Source organism: Periplaneta americana, chromosome 2, assembly GCF_040183065.1.
Source record: "Periplaneta americana isolate PAMFEO1 chromosome 2, P.americana_PAMFEO1_priV1, whole genome shotgun sequence".
Taxonomy (NCBI): domain Eukaryota; kingdom Metazoa; phylum Arthropoda; class Insecta; order Blattodea; family Blattidae; genus Periplaneta; species Periplaneta americana.
The window spans coordinates 46,764,813-46,779,009 of record NC_091118.1 but is presented as its reverse complement, the minus strand read 5'-3'; the positions used below and the strand labels follow the sequence as shown (position 1 = coordinate 46,779,009).

General features: G+C 34.4%; 1 protein-coding gene across 2 annotated transcripts in view; it reads left to right on the top strand.

Moving 5' to 3' along the window:
• Positions 1-14,179, top strand: part of nvd (cholesterol 7-desaturase nvd) — a 363,650-nt gene extending 349,471 nt beyond the window's left edge. For both annotated transcript variants that reach the window (XM_069816745.1, XM_069816737.1), the window contains 3 exons: positions 2,424-2,594; positions 4,092-4,280; positions 5,885-14,179. In XM_069816745.1, the coding sequence (XP_069672846.1) occupies positions 2,424-2,594; positions 4,092-4,253 (333 nt within the window). In that variant the 3' untranslated portion in view covers positions 4,254-4,280; positions 5,885-14,179. The remainder of the gene's footprint in view (positions 1-2,423; positions 2,595-4,091; positions 4,281-5,884) is intronic.
• Positions 14,180-14,197: the final 18 nt, after the last annotated feature.

Here is a 14,197-nt window from a genome sequence, read left to right as displayed (position 1 = left end):
CCATTAGGAAAGTTCAGGAAAACAGGCAGGGTTTGGAATTGAACGGGTTACATCAGCTTCTTGTCTATGCGGATGACGTGAATATGTTAGGAGAAAATCCACAAACGATTAGGGAAAACACGGAAATTTTACTTGAAGCAAGTAAAGCGATCGGTTTGGAAGTAAATCCCGAAAAGACAAAATATATGATTATGTCTCGTGACCAGAATATTGTACGAAATGGAAATATAAAAATTGGAGATTTATCCTTCGAAGAGGTGGAAAAATTCAAATATCTTGGAGCAACTGTAACAAATATAAATGACACTCGGGAGGAAATTAAACACAGAATAAATATGGGAAATGCGTGTTATTATTCGGTTGAGAAGCTTTTATCATCTAGTCTGCTGTCAAAAAATCTGAAAGTTAGAATTTATAAAACAGTTATATTACCGGTTGTTCTTTATGGTTGTGAAACTTGGACTCTCACTCTGAGAGAGGAACATAGGTTAAGGGTGTTTGAGAATAAGCTGCTTAGGAAAATATTTGGGGCTAAGCGGGATGAAGTTACAGGAGAATGGAGAAAGTTACACAACGTAGAACTGCACGCATTGTATTCTTCACCTGACATAATTAGGAACATTAAATCCAGACGTTTGAGATGGGCAGGGCATGTAGCACGTATGGGCGAATCCAGAAATGCATATAGAGTGTTAGTTGGGAGACCGGAGTGAAAAAGACCTTTAGGGAGGCCGAGACATAGATGGGAGGATAATATTAAAATGGATTTGAGGGAGGTGGGATATGATGATAGAGACTGGATTAATCTTGCACAGAATAGGGACCGATGGCGGGCTTATGTGAGGGCGGCAATGAACCTTCGGGTTCCTTAAAAGCCTTAAGTAAGTATTCTCTATTTCCTTGTGTTCTTTACGAATGTTGTGGTTATTGACTGCGTAAGCCCATACCTTTTAGCCACTTCAGTCTGCTTCAGTACCCTCCTAAATCACTAAATGTCTCCAAACTGATTAGTTTTCGTGTTACACCTGCCATTATTAACAAGTAACATTTGAATGTGAAAGGCACTAGTAGCAGGAACTATAAAGACAAATCATGTTAGGTCACGCTCCCTTGAAGCAGACACAGTGCGCCAGGAAGTCTCTCCGCACTGGAGACAGCGGAATGTGTGCGCTAGCAACTGCAGTTATATTGGCAGTAGCTGGAACTTACGCTAGGAACAAAACGTAAACTGTGTACTCACCACAATCATAACAGATGCTGGAAGTGTTTTCTTCGTTCTTGAAGGCACAGTTCGACTCTTTTACACTAATTTACAAACCCTTTCACTAATTTTTCTTGCGCAATCGACTGCACATAATTATATTCGGCTTAAGTTCATTGATTGTTTTAGGATCATTACCATATACCGCAGATTTTGCCGCACCCCATGAGTAATCATTTCGTAATCACTTTCTTTTAATTCATAAACCACTGTAATTTTATAGGGGTACAATTGATGCTCGCTTCTTACAGCCTTATGTGCTGTCCACTTAGAGATTCCGGTCTCTTGTGCTAATTTTCGCGTTGATTTTGTAGGACTCCGCAACATTATATCCGAGATTTCATCAAGTTTTTCTGTCGTTAAAATTGTAGGCCTGCCACTTCTTGGTACATCGAGAAGTGACCCGGTTCCACGGAATTTATTGATCAAATCACGTACAGTATCGTGATTTGGAATTAGGAAAACGCATACGAAATTTCTGTTTTACATTTTCCGTAAACTTATCACCTTCGCAAAAAACGTATTCACCAAAAACGCTCTTTCTTCGCCAGTAGACTTTAGCCATCACAATTAGACTGCAGTACACCCCGTCTGCCCTCAACTGATACCGTTAGCTAAGCAATCACCACTCAAGGATGTGGCAATGATCCAGCCCGGCTGATGCTACCAACATAATTGCAGTCGCGAGCGCATACACTCCGCTGTCTCCAGTGCGGAGAGACTTTCCTGGCGCACTGTAGATTTCTATTGTAGCATACTTCTTGCACAGAATGCCAAGATCGGTCAACAAAAGTATGAAGAGGATAAACGAAATAACGGAAAACATCTTTAAGAGGGCGAAACCAAGCGAAAAGTGAAATGATACTGAACATGAAAACCAATTGAATTTAATAAATATAATGTTTTTATCGTTCCATCGGATCGGGGTTTCTATAAAATTTGACGATAAAATATATTGAAACTATAGGAAATTCGCCTGGACCAACCAAATTTATCGTTGCAACCGGGTTTATCGTTACATCGGTTTTCGTTGTATGGAGGTTTGACTATATTCATAACACTTTGAAGTTCGAAGTGACTTGAGAATGCTCTTTTATTTTGAAAGTGGCTTTTGTAATGTTACTTCTTGGACAAAATTGTTGATTGAGCCACATTGTTTCAGATTGGCCCTGCCTACGTGGAACTGCACCTAAAATCTTCATTTGGAACCATGACGATACTGCAGACAGTAACGCCTGTGGAGCCCCTTTTGCAGAAGTTGGTGCACCGCATTTACTGCCCTCCACTCCTCTCACTTTTCGCCACATTCACTTTGTACGCCGAGTCCATCATGGTAGGTAGATTGCATAACATTATCTGTAATATTTAAGTATCTGTTTCCGTGGTTCAATAGAGAGACGTTAAAGCAAATGCGTTCATTATGTAACTGAAGCGATTAGAATTCTTATTAATATATATTTCTTTATGAATACGAAAAAACCATTGTTATATTACAGATTTACGTGAATGAAAATCCGTTTCCTTTGAGCTTATTGCATTTTATATGTTTGAAATTTATTAAATTTCTACTGATAGAGAATTAAAAATGTCCAACTTCATGAATCCGGCCGAATTCACCTGCTTTTACTGGTACATTAGCGTTCAAAAATACCTGACCCCTAATAACCGATAATGATCGATAATTTCTTCGTGTAAGTGAGGCTTCGTTAGTTATTATTTTGTGAATAGATGGCGAAGATAAAAGTCAGTGTTGTAAATAGTACATAAATATACCCGCATTAAAGAATTCAAAATTTCATCTTTTTCTATTGATTGTAAACAGTATAGCGTGCAATTGCTGATACTCTGAATTATGATAATCATTTAATTTATACTTAATTAACATCAGCATTTTCCCCAACACTTTTCTACCCATACCTATTGAGAAATAGCGGAACTATTTCGAAGTTTGTCAATTTGTTATAATCTAGAGTCGGAATTTCAGACACTAAAAGTTAATATTGTTACTCGCTATAGTATATAAATGTAGAAGCCATGCCCCCACTCTTTTTAGATATCATTCTTGTCATTCAGTATTTTCCCTTTAGTACAGTTAACGGTCTTCAAGCCTCTTAACTACCACTTACAAATTAGCGAATGATTTACAAGATTCATTGTCCAGTCTTTGTGACTCTGTTCTCTATTATTATGTACAGTATCGGACTCTTGTGAATTAGGCTTAAAAGCTCTCCTCATGGACATCACATCTTTTCATCTACACTCGGTACCATTCTTAACTTTTACTGCTTAAAGTTCCGGGCTCTTGTTATATCTTTGGTTTTGATTTATCACGTGGTTAAAAAGTACGCTTACACAATCAGAAAATTAACTTCAGCCAGCCAAAGCTGTTGATTACAGATGTCGTTTTTGTGTTGTTGAACGTAATATTTGATTATTTGAGTATTTTATTGCGGTATTTCATCTAATTATGTAAAACTGTTGAGTTTATACAGTATCATAAGCGCTCCTTTAGCTCCTATCAGAAAACGGTCCTTATATAATTATATTTTAAGAATGTTCGTATGTAGCCATGTAGGCCTACCATGCATAACGACATTTCATAGTGGCTAGAGCCATTGTTTAAAACAGATATTATTATTATTATTATTATTATTATTATTGTTATTATTATTATTATTATTATTATTATTATTATTATTATTATTATTACTTATGAATTCGTATTTAATTGTAGACCTGATTAAGTGGAAGAGAAGGCCTCAAGGCATTAATTCTGCCAGGTAAAATAAAATAAAGTATCGATAAATGAAATGTTTTCTGTAATTGACAGGTTGAACGTGATATTATGGTATGGAATCACAAGAAATACATCGACAAACCTCTTCTCGTGAAAGAAGACCATTCTATTCGTAGACATCGACGTTGGTACAGCCAGTTTTACTCAGAAAACAGCCCTCAGTTCAGCTTCCAGAAAGATAATATGGACTGGTAGACTCTCTACCGACTTGTTTAAACACAGGTGAGTATTAAAATGCAATTAATTTGTTATACACTGAACGATTTCTCTACCATTTTATAAAAGGAGTCACTATTTTGACCAAACTTTGCAGTTTTATTAATTTAATTTATGTTTCTCATCCACGAAAAATACTTATAATTGTTAATATCAGGAATCTTATTTTAAATAGGTGTAAAGTTCGATGGCTTAGATGATTTTTTACTTCTTTATTTTATATTAAAATGGCAAAACTGTTTCTCATATCGATGGTGTTGAACAGCAACATCGTATGTTAAAATATTCAATTTTACAGAAGAGCGAGAAAACATTTTAATATCTTGATAATAAACAAATATCTCACATAAGAAGTTTAAATATATTCTTGTGAAGTTTATATCCATGCCTGGACATGAGATGTGTTTGCAGAAGCTTCGGAAATACTTTTTATAGGAATAAAGTGAAACCTCATTTTGTTCATTGACATACGAGGTTGCTGTTCAACACCATCGATATTATGTAACAGAAAATGTGTAGGCCTATTATTTTAGCAACCGCATTATCTATGTTTTTAATGATATTGCACAGATATACAGGGTGATTCACAACTAATGAACCGTGCTTTAGGAATCAGTTCTACAGGCCATTTTGAGCATAAAATGTCATATGAACATGGGTCCGATTATCATAAGTTTAAAAGTTATTTGTAAAAATCCAAACGTCATACTGTGAATCAGGTTTGGAGTTGCTTGAATCATAATACAAACATTAGAACGTAAATTAAACGTAGGCTTGCGCTGTGACGTGAAGTACGGGGTGAAGGGGAAGATAGGTGTGGTAATTATCATCTGTGCTTGTCAAGGACAGCCATGATGAGGTATGGAACGCTAAGCGTCATACACATCCATGCGGCCAAGTGCTTTGAAATGAAAGGAGGGAGATTTGAAAATTCTGCTTCCAAAAAGAGATATGTTTATTTTATTATTTATACAGTATTTTGAATTAATATTTATGTGTATTTTTTGTGAATAATTCTTAGTTCTCCTCAAACCCACTGCTAATTTCGTAGGATTCAATCAGCTATAACTCTGTAATGGTTGATTATCAGATCCATATTCATATGAAATTTTATGATCAAAATGCCCCATAGAACTGACTCCTAAAACGCGGGTCATTAGTTGTGGATCAACCTGTATTGCTCAAAATAATTGGAGGATCATTAGGCCTATATCTTTATTTCATATTTCTCATGTTTATTCTTTTATTGTTTTCTGTGTCTTCTTCATTTCATTGTAATTGTTTTGAGTGACAAGTCCACACCAGTGACGTAACGGTTAGCACGTCTGGCCGCGAAACCACGTGGCCCGGGTTCGATTCCCGGTCAGGGCAAATTACCTGGTTGAGGTTTTTTCCAGGGTTTTCCTTCAACCCAATATGAGCAAATGCTGGGTAACTTTTGGTGCTGGACCTCGGACTCATTTCACTGGCATTATCACCTTCATCTCATTCAGATGCTAAATAACCTAAGATGTTGATAAAGCGTCGTAATATAACCTAGGTACTTGAGTGACAATCTCAAATACGGGATATCTGGCAACCCTAATTGTGATCTGTGTTCTATTTTTCAGATCTTGTTTGATAACTGCTATCAGCAAGGCTCATTTCTGAGGTGTGAATTATGCAGCTGAATGTGTTGGTGAAAAAGTGTGCAATGGGCTGAATTTTGCTGACATCCAGATTTGAAAGCTGGTAACATTTTAGTACGTTGAGTCCTTACAGCACGATAAAGCAACACAAACAGACTGTTTCAGTGGCTGTGACTCATTTCCATTTTACTGCTCCTGTGTCTATGGTTACTCAAGCTGACTAGGAAATGCTCAAGTTCCCAGCTGTGTGGGACGAACACAAACTTCTGTCCAATCCTTATATCAGTGTAGTTTTAAGAAATAGGATAAAAATGCAGTATTTCTCAATATTCTACCCAGTTGAAACATATGCTACTGCTAATTTTATATAATGCAGCTTCGATTACTGTCTTTATTTCGTTCTACAAAAAAAAGAAGGTTATCGAATGATAATGATCGATCAATTCAATAATTTAGACCCTGTAACATATACGTTTTCATTGTGTAGCTCTAGTACAAACAATGGCTGATAAATCAAACGTGTATTGGTGCTAACGCATAGTAGAAATGTCTGTCCAAGCCAAAAACCGTATTAGATTAAAAAAATATGACGTCACTGACTGATCTGCGATGGGTTGAAAGCCAGAGCTAATATATGTTATAAAATATAATCCCGTAAATATTTCATTATAACCAAGTTCACACACACATATTACATCAGTTCAAATCAGTACAATGTAATTAACCATTATTACAGAAAAATATTGGAGTGCAAGAGGTCAAATGACTTTATTGTCAAATGCCTGGCATTAGAAAACAACAACCATTATTACAGATTAAAAGAAACCTAATGTACCTATACATTAATGTGTAGGCCCTACTTGATTTTTTTCTGTTTACCAAGGCGTAGTGATACATTAGTATGGTTCTTGGCACCTATACATTAATGTGTGCTTGATTTTTTCTGTTTACCAAGGCGTAGTGATACCACAGTCTAGTATATACAGTCACGAAGCTCAATTCGTAGTAAATATGAATCCATGCTAACCACTAGGATCGCTACTATCGCCTCATTACAGACAATGCGAAATAGTACCGGCACAGTCTATTGTTCCTAGTACCCTCAACAACTCAAGCTTCGTGACTGTATATACTAGACTGTGGTGATACATTAGTATGGTTCTTGGCTTAATAGATAATAGCTTTGTCTAAATATAATTTATTTTCTCTTCTGTTACGGATATGCGAAGCTCTTATGAGGCTTTCTGAGGCTTAGTCTACCCAAAAAATTTAAGTTACTAGATATAATAACAGTATAAGTTCGTAATAACGATGTACCATAACACTTGATTTCACTCTGATCCTACTATATACAGTCAGAGCTCTGGATATAGTGAACTCGGTTATAATGAACATTCAGCTATAGTGAACGTAAATTGTTGGTTCTGACATTAAAAAGTACATTAATATTTCCGTTTATAGTGAACCCTTACTTCAGTTATAGTGAACTTAAAACTAGAACGTCCCCAGGAAAATGTAATTTCAAAATGGCCAAAATGGTAATTTAGGAAACCCTTTCTCCTATAAACTTCCAAGAATATGTTCAGAACAAAATCTCAAACCTTCTACTCTTTAAGTGCACTGAAACACAAAGGATTTGTTCAGCTTCCTGGACAGTTTGAAACATGTTAAAGAGAATAGTGTACGCAGTGAGGGATAAAGGAAGGATTAGTTCTGACTCCTTTAAAAGAGGTTATTAGAAGAATAGGAAGAAAAAGTGTTTTCTTTTGTAAGAGGAAGTAGAATGATGACCAGTGGATAAATACAAGGATTAGAGTATAATGGCCCTCAACCCTTCTTCCCGCATCTTTGTAAAAGTGAACCCAGGGAAATTCCAAGGCTGAATACACAGTAGCATATTACCTCTAGTGAGGTGAAGTGCGAAATCGGCCAGTGTCTACTACCTACATAGCTAGATTAGATTCAAGTTTCGAACTGTGAACATGGATGTCAAAGCGTAAAGTGTTTTAAGTTGGAAAATAAAGCGAACATTAGCACTGATGTTGAACGTGGTCTGTCCCAAACGGGCATTAATACTGTATGAATAGCAACGTCAGTAGTATAAAAACAGACACTTCGGTTTTAGTGAACTTTGGATATAGTGAACAAAATATGCTGATCTGCAGAGGTTCACTATAACCAGAGCGGACTGTATTAAATTCACTGTTGGCAGTCATTCCGCTGCGAGAGGGTTCTGTCAAAAATAAGGGCAAAATTTCCTCTGCAAGGGGTCGTGGCAGTGCACAGTACTGAGTATCAGTATGTAATTCTTGAAGGATACTTAAAGACTGAATTCGGTCGTCAAATTTTGAATGAATATTCTTAAAACAAAGAATTATTAAATTCATTCATAGTGTTCTGCCCAAGGGCAGGTCTTTTACTGCAAACCCAGCTTTCTCCAATCTTTCCTATTTTCTGCCTTCCTCTTTGTCTCTGCATATGATCCATATATCTTAATGTCATCTATCATGTGATATCTTCTTCTGCTCTGAACTCTTCTCCCATTCACCATTCTTTCCAGTGCATCCTTGAGTAGGCAGTTTCTCTCCTTCCTCTTTGTCTCCTCATATGATCCATGTATCTTAATATTGTCTTCATCTTATATCTTCTTCTGCCCTGACCTCTACTCCCGTTTACCATTCCTTCCAATGCATCCTTCAGTAGGCAGCCAGTGACCCAACCAATTCCTTTTACTCTTCCTGATCAGTTTTAGCTTCATTCTTTCTTCATCCCCTCTTTCCAACACAGCTTTATTTCTTATTCTGTCTGTCCATTTCACATGTTCCATTCTTCGCTATATCCACATTTCAAATGCTTCTATTTGCTTCTCTTCACTTCGTCGTAATGTCCATGTTTCTGCTCCATACACTGCCACACTCCACACAAAGCACTTCACTAGTCTCTTCCTCAGTTCTTTCTCCATAGGTCCGCAGAAGATGCTCCTTTTTAAAAGCTTCCTTGGCTATTGCTATCCTCCTTTTTACAATTATTTAATGAGGAAACATTTTTAAAACATTTTTTTTTACCTTCATCCACCCTTACGACACAGCCTAGGACTTCTAAAAGTGGAAATATGTTTATAGTACTTCAGTAGAGGTAAATGATTGAGAAATACTGCAATATGATAAGATAATAGAACTGAATTACGTTGAATATCAATGTAGTATTTGTTATTCTTGTTTTATTGTAAAAAAGTCATGTTAATCCCTTTGGGACTTAGTTTTTAACGAACATATCACAAGTCTATACCATGCTAAGATGGCGACTGCAACTGTGAGGTGCTTGTGACATTATAAATTCCTCTATGTAAATGCAATGATATTCCACTCTATACTTACTTTACAAAACGGTTGAGGTATCACCTGATTTCAGAAATAGAAAAACAGAACACATGTCCGAAATGTTGGTTATTTGACCACAGTTAATAAATGTTATAAATGTGCATTACACAGACCACAGACACTTATTTGATAAACATTATATAATAACTAAATGCAGACAATGATTACTACTGACATATTACACAGCAGTTTACAAGTATTTTTCATTTGAACGACCATTGCGAGCATTTTTTTAATCTGCAAATACCTTTTGGTAAAAATCAGTACATGTTTCATTATAATTGAAATACGTGAACAATTAATGCTTCATCAGATTAACTGAGCTTTCTTTTCTTTCATCTCTCCATTTGATGTTCATTAGAGAAAAAAATTCTTCAGTAAAAAGCTTTGGAGGGGAGAATACTAAGTATGAATTTAACTAGGACTAAGATATTGCTTAATTTTGTTGCACTTAAATCTACAACATATACCCACCTATCTGATACAGACATTGAAGTCATTTTCTCCTTTAAACTTGAACCTGTATCCCCAGAAAACAAACTGGAAATTACAATCAATTCTGAGTACAGGTCATCTGCTTTTAAGTTGTCTATAAGTTCTTGTGATTCAGCCAATTGTAATATTTTCTGAAATTCCGGTGAATCTTTCAGTGATATGCATTCCATCATACTGAAGTCAAACCATTTGTTTAAGTAGTTCACACATACTTGATACACATTTTCAAATTTTTTAATATACATTTCATCCTCATTACGAAATAATTTCCCCCAATTTACTTAATGTTTCATTAACTCTATAGCCAAAAAAAAAAAAAAAAAAACAACAAAACAAAAACAAAAACAAAAAAAACATTCTCTTATCCGGTATTCTGAGACTTTAGGTCCTTCATAACGTAAAATACATCAGAAATTGCTAGCTCATTCTTTTCTAAATTTAGCAGAGCTGTGGAATAATTCTACTATATGCAAAGAAAAATTAAGATGCAACTCTACAATCAATTTCTGTTTTTCTAAGTCTGCCCATAACAAGTGCTTCTTAATGAAATCGGGGCAGTCATAAAAACTGGCAAAGTAAGACATTATAGCACTAAGATTTTGTAGGAGTCTCTCAATATCACATCAAAGGATGCTAAAGTTCGTTACCAAAGAGCTGGGCATTTTAAAATTTGTGCGAAATTGAATATCTTGTCCAGTAAACAAAAAATGAAATACTTAGCATTCTGCTAAAGTTATAACAACACGGAACAAAATAAGGAAAAATAGAAATGTTCCGGGTAAAATGGAATGTCTGGCAACCCTACAAATAATATCACCCACCCTACTTGTGGAAATTAGAAAACCCACCCTTTTTGTCTCCCTATTTTGTAGTGAATGGTGAAGTTTTAACATAAATGTGCTTTAAAGCTGAAATATAGATTGTACAACATTGATGGAACAGTAATACAGTGATAGTTGATCCTACATGCAATGAGACTAATATTAGGATAAATTTGAGCAAAGGTGTTTTGGTCACTGTCAGAGATCGAGCTCCATTCACTTTCATAAGAGGCTATTTTGTAGCTAGTCAAGATTACAGTTGAAACAGTAAACGTAATATGAGAGGTAAGTTTTATTTTGTGCTCCCGAAGATAAAAATTAAAGAGATTAAAAAATAATAATGTTGCATTTTATTTCCTTGCTGTAGTATGAAGTCGTAAGTTTTTAATATTTCATAAAACTTCTTGGAGGATTAAAGGAATTATCTCCTGTGGTTTTAATTACACTAATAAGAGCTTAAAAAAGGAAACTTAACCGTTTTTCGTAGCAAAAAGGAAACTTTACAGTTTTTCGTAGCTCCCATTTTATGGTGCCATATTCTATTCTGGTGTCCATGAGCAATAATGTATCCAGATATTATCGTAAGGAGAAGAGAGAGGCATAACAACCAGATGTGAAGTTCTTTTAGATCTGTTTGCTTTTTGTATACTGAAATCCCTTGGAAAAATAAGTAAAAAAAATTACAATTTTTACTAAGAACCATTTATCCAATTCTCCTCTTTCTTTAATACTGAATACTTCCACCCCCAGGAGGGGCTTTAACATGTGAAATTTACAAAAAAATTAAATCATGCATACAAAAAAGAATTTCAGTAACTCATTTTTATTAAAACTTGTCAATGTATAATACATTAATTAAAATATGACGAATTTTTTTAATTCTTTGTGTACATTATAGCATACATGACAAAGTATACTTTTAACTGACTCGAAATAATAATCTTGCCTATAACATACCTGTATAAAAAACGGTCAGTTTATTCTAATAAAAAAAAAAAAGAACTACAAAAAATTACACAATTTACTACGTCCTAAAGAATTAATTTTGTTATGCATAGTTACACGTGTGAAAATAGCTGACTACATCTCAATAAGAATTCTTCGCAAAAATTAGAATTGTGTAAACTGCTTTCCATATTTCAGATATTTTTGTTCTGATCTAAGTCCTTTAGATATATTGTTGAACATCTCCCTGTTAAAAATCATTTATTGTGCACAGGATCTTAAATGATAGACATAAAAAGAATTCCCTCCTCGAAGCTCGTTAAGATAATACGACATAGTTTTAAGTGGTACTCATAAAACCTCACAGTTTCAGATCCATATCCATCAGATACATTTCACTATGACGCATCAAAACTTTTTTTTTACTTGTTCCTATATTTTTTTTTAGATAATATTGTTGAATGTAGCTTACTAGATAAACTATTAACCTAACTTGTTAATTTCAAGGAAGGTGTAGTACGTTAATTTTTTATATTCTATAACTACTAACATGTATATAGTTTAAAATAACATGTTGACATTTGAGCATTGTTCTCAAAGGACTTAATTTGTAAATATAAGGAGGCCAATTGCTGTAAAGAATCAGTGGTTGCTTGATACTAACACCATTGTTTTATTAGTTAAATATATGCTGGTGCGGTACTGATTATAAATTACATTGATGTAGATGATAGGTAGATCTTTGCTTGCAATTTCAGTCCAGCCTTTGTTCTTTTGTTTTGTAACCTTTTTATGTAAATTATTGTTATAAGTGTGTATGTTTATGGTGCTGATATAGTATTTTTTTAACAGGTTGCTTTTCATGTTTTATTTGCATAAAGAGAATTTGGAAGTTGATATTACGTTCTTAAAAATGGTAAATACTAAAATTCATTATTCTTAATGTCATTTGGGAAAACCTTTAGAATTGATCGAGAAGTAGTTATGTCCTTCTTGTACAGAACTCTTCATGAGTGTATGGCATGAACAAAAAGTTTCCTGAAATGGGAATATAAGACTTTTCGTGTTCATAAGTATAAAACAATGGCACAATGAAATTTTCAATGAAAATAATGCTGTACATTCATTGTTCCAAAAGACAGAAATGGTAATTTTATTGTGAAGGATACAATATGGAGACATAGGAATTTACATATTAATACAGTACAACAATAGAATAGATTGAAACGTGATTTTTTGTACAGTGTTTCAAGGATTGTGTACCGGTAATACTTATCATTACCGGTATGACAACACCTTTATTATCAGCTGGCAGATCACAAAGCACTGAATTAATCTCCAACCAAAGTTAAGTTCACTGATTAATGTAATAATATAGGAAAAGTACGTGTACCAGTAGTAACTTGACATTGTTAATTGTTTATAATTTACCTTTGAAACTCAGTAACAATTGTAAGAACTGACATCATAACACACAAAAGTTTTCTGTAATGGCTGACTTACACGATGAATGTTTGAAAGTGTTCTATTTTGCGATTCTAGATAGCGTGCATTGTTATTTTATGAACAGAAAGTGATTAGCGGAAGAACTGGCATAAGGAATATTACTGTGATGTACGGAAGTACATGTGATATTTCCATGCAGAAATTGTATATTACCATATGGTGAAGAATGGGTAGACAGTACATGAGAGTAGGCCACCAAAGGGGAACAGAGAGGTAGAACTTAAACTGAGAAGGATTCAATCCGACATCGGAACTCGAATCCGGTGTGGCTTAGTGGATAAAGCGTCAGCACGTGAGGCTGAAAACCCAGGTTCGAATCCTGGTGCCAGAGAGAATTTTTCTCTGTTCTACCCATTCTTCACCATATGGCATAAAAGAGCCTCGATGAATTCTAAAGAGTATTCCTAAACTCCTTATGACGTATTCTATATAGACTTTGTTTAATTACTAACAATCAGTATATAACAGACTTTTAGAAAATGACTGTTCTATGGAAAGTTTTTAATCCTTGCTAGTAGATCTAATGGTGCAAGGTAAATTATTATAACATTCATAATTAATAGATCCTGAGACATTCTTTTCTACGGTATATTCTATACGAAAGAATGCAGTACAAATCTAAACACACAAAAAAGATTATGGGGGAAAAAAAATATATAGCCTATTGGACAGTTATCTTTACTAAATGACAAAAACCATGACTAAAGTATCTCATTTATTGTTCATGTGTAACTTAAAAGTACAATGTAGTTGTTAATTGTATCTTCGTTCTGTCCTTGTTTCATGAATGTTATTTAACATTTTTTTATAATCTTCTAATAAATTAATATGTATTTACTAGTAATTGTAATCAAGTTGTACTATAACGAAATTAGTTTAATATTACTGGTCTTACTGCTCAGCTTGATCATCTGTTAGCATTCGTTTCATTTTTTTATTAATTTGATTTGTGAATTGTATTCCATGTAATACCGGTAGTGATCACTTTATAATGTAATTTACTTATACTACATATTCTGTAACAAGAACTTAGACTTTAAGTATATTATGTAGAAGAGAATGATTCCAAATAATAATGTTTTGTTACAAATCTCCGTGTACATAATATTAAATAAAGAATCTATACTTTATTCTATATAAGTTTCATG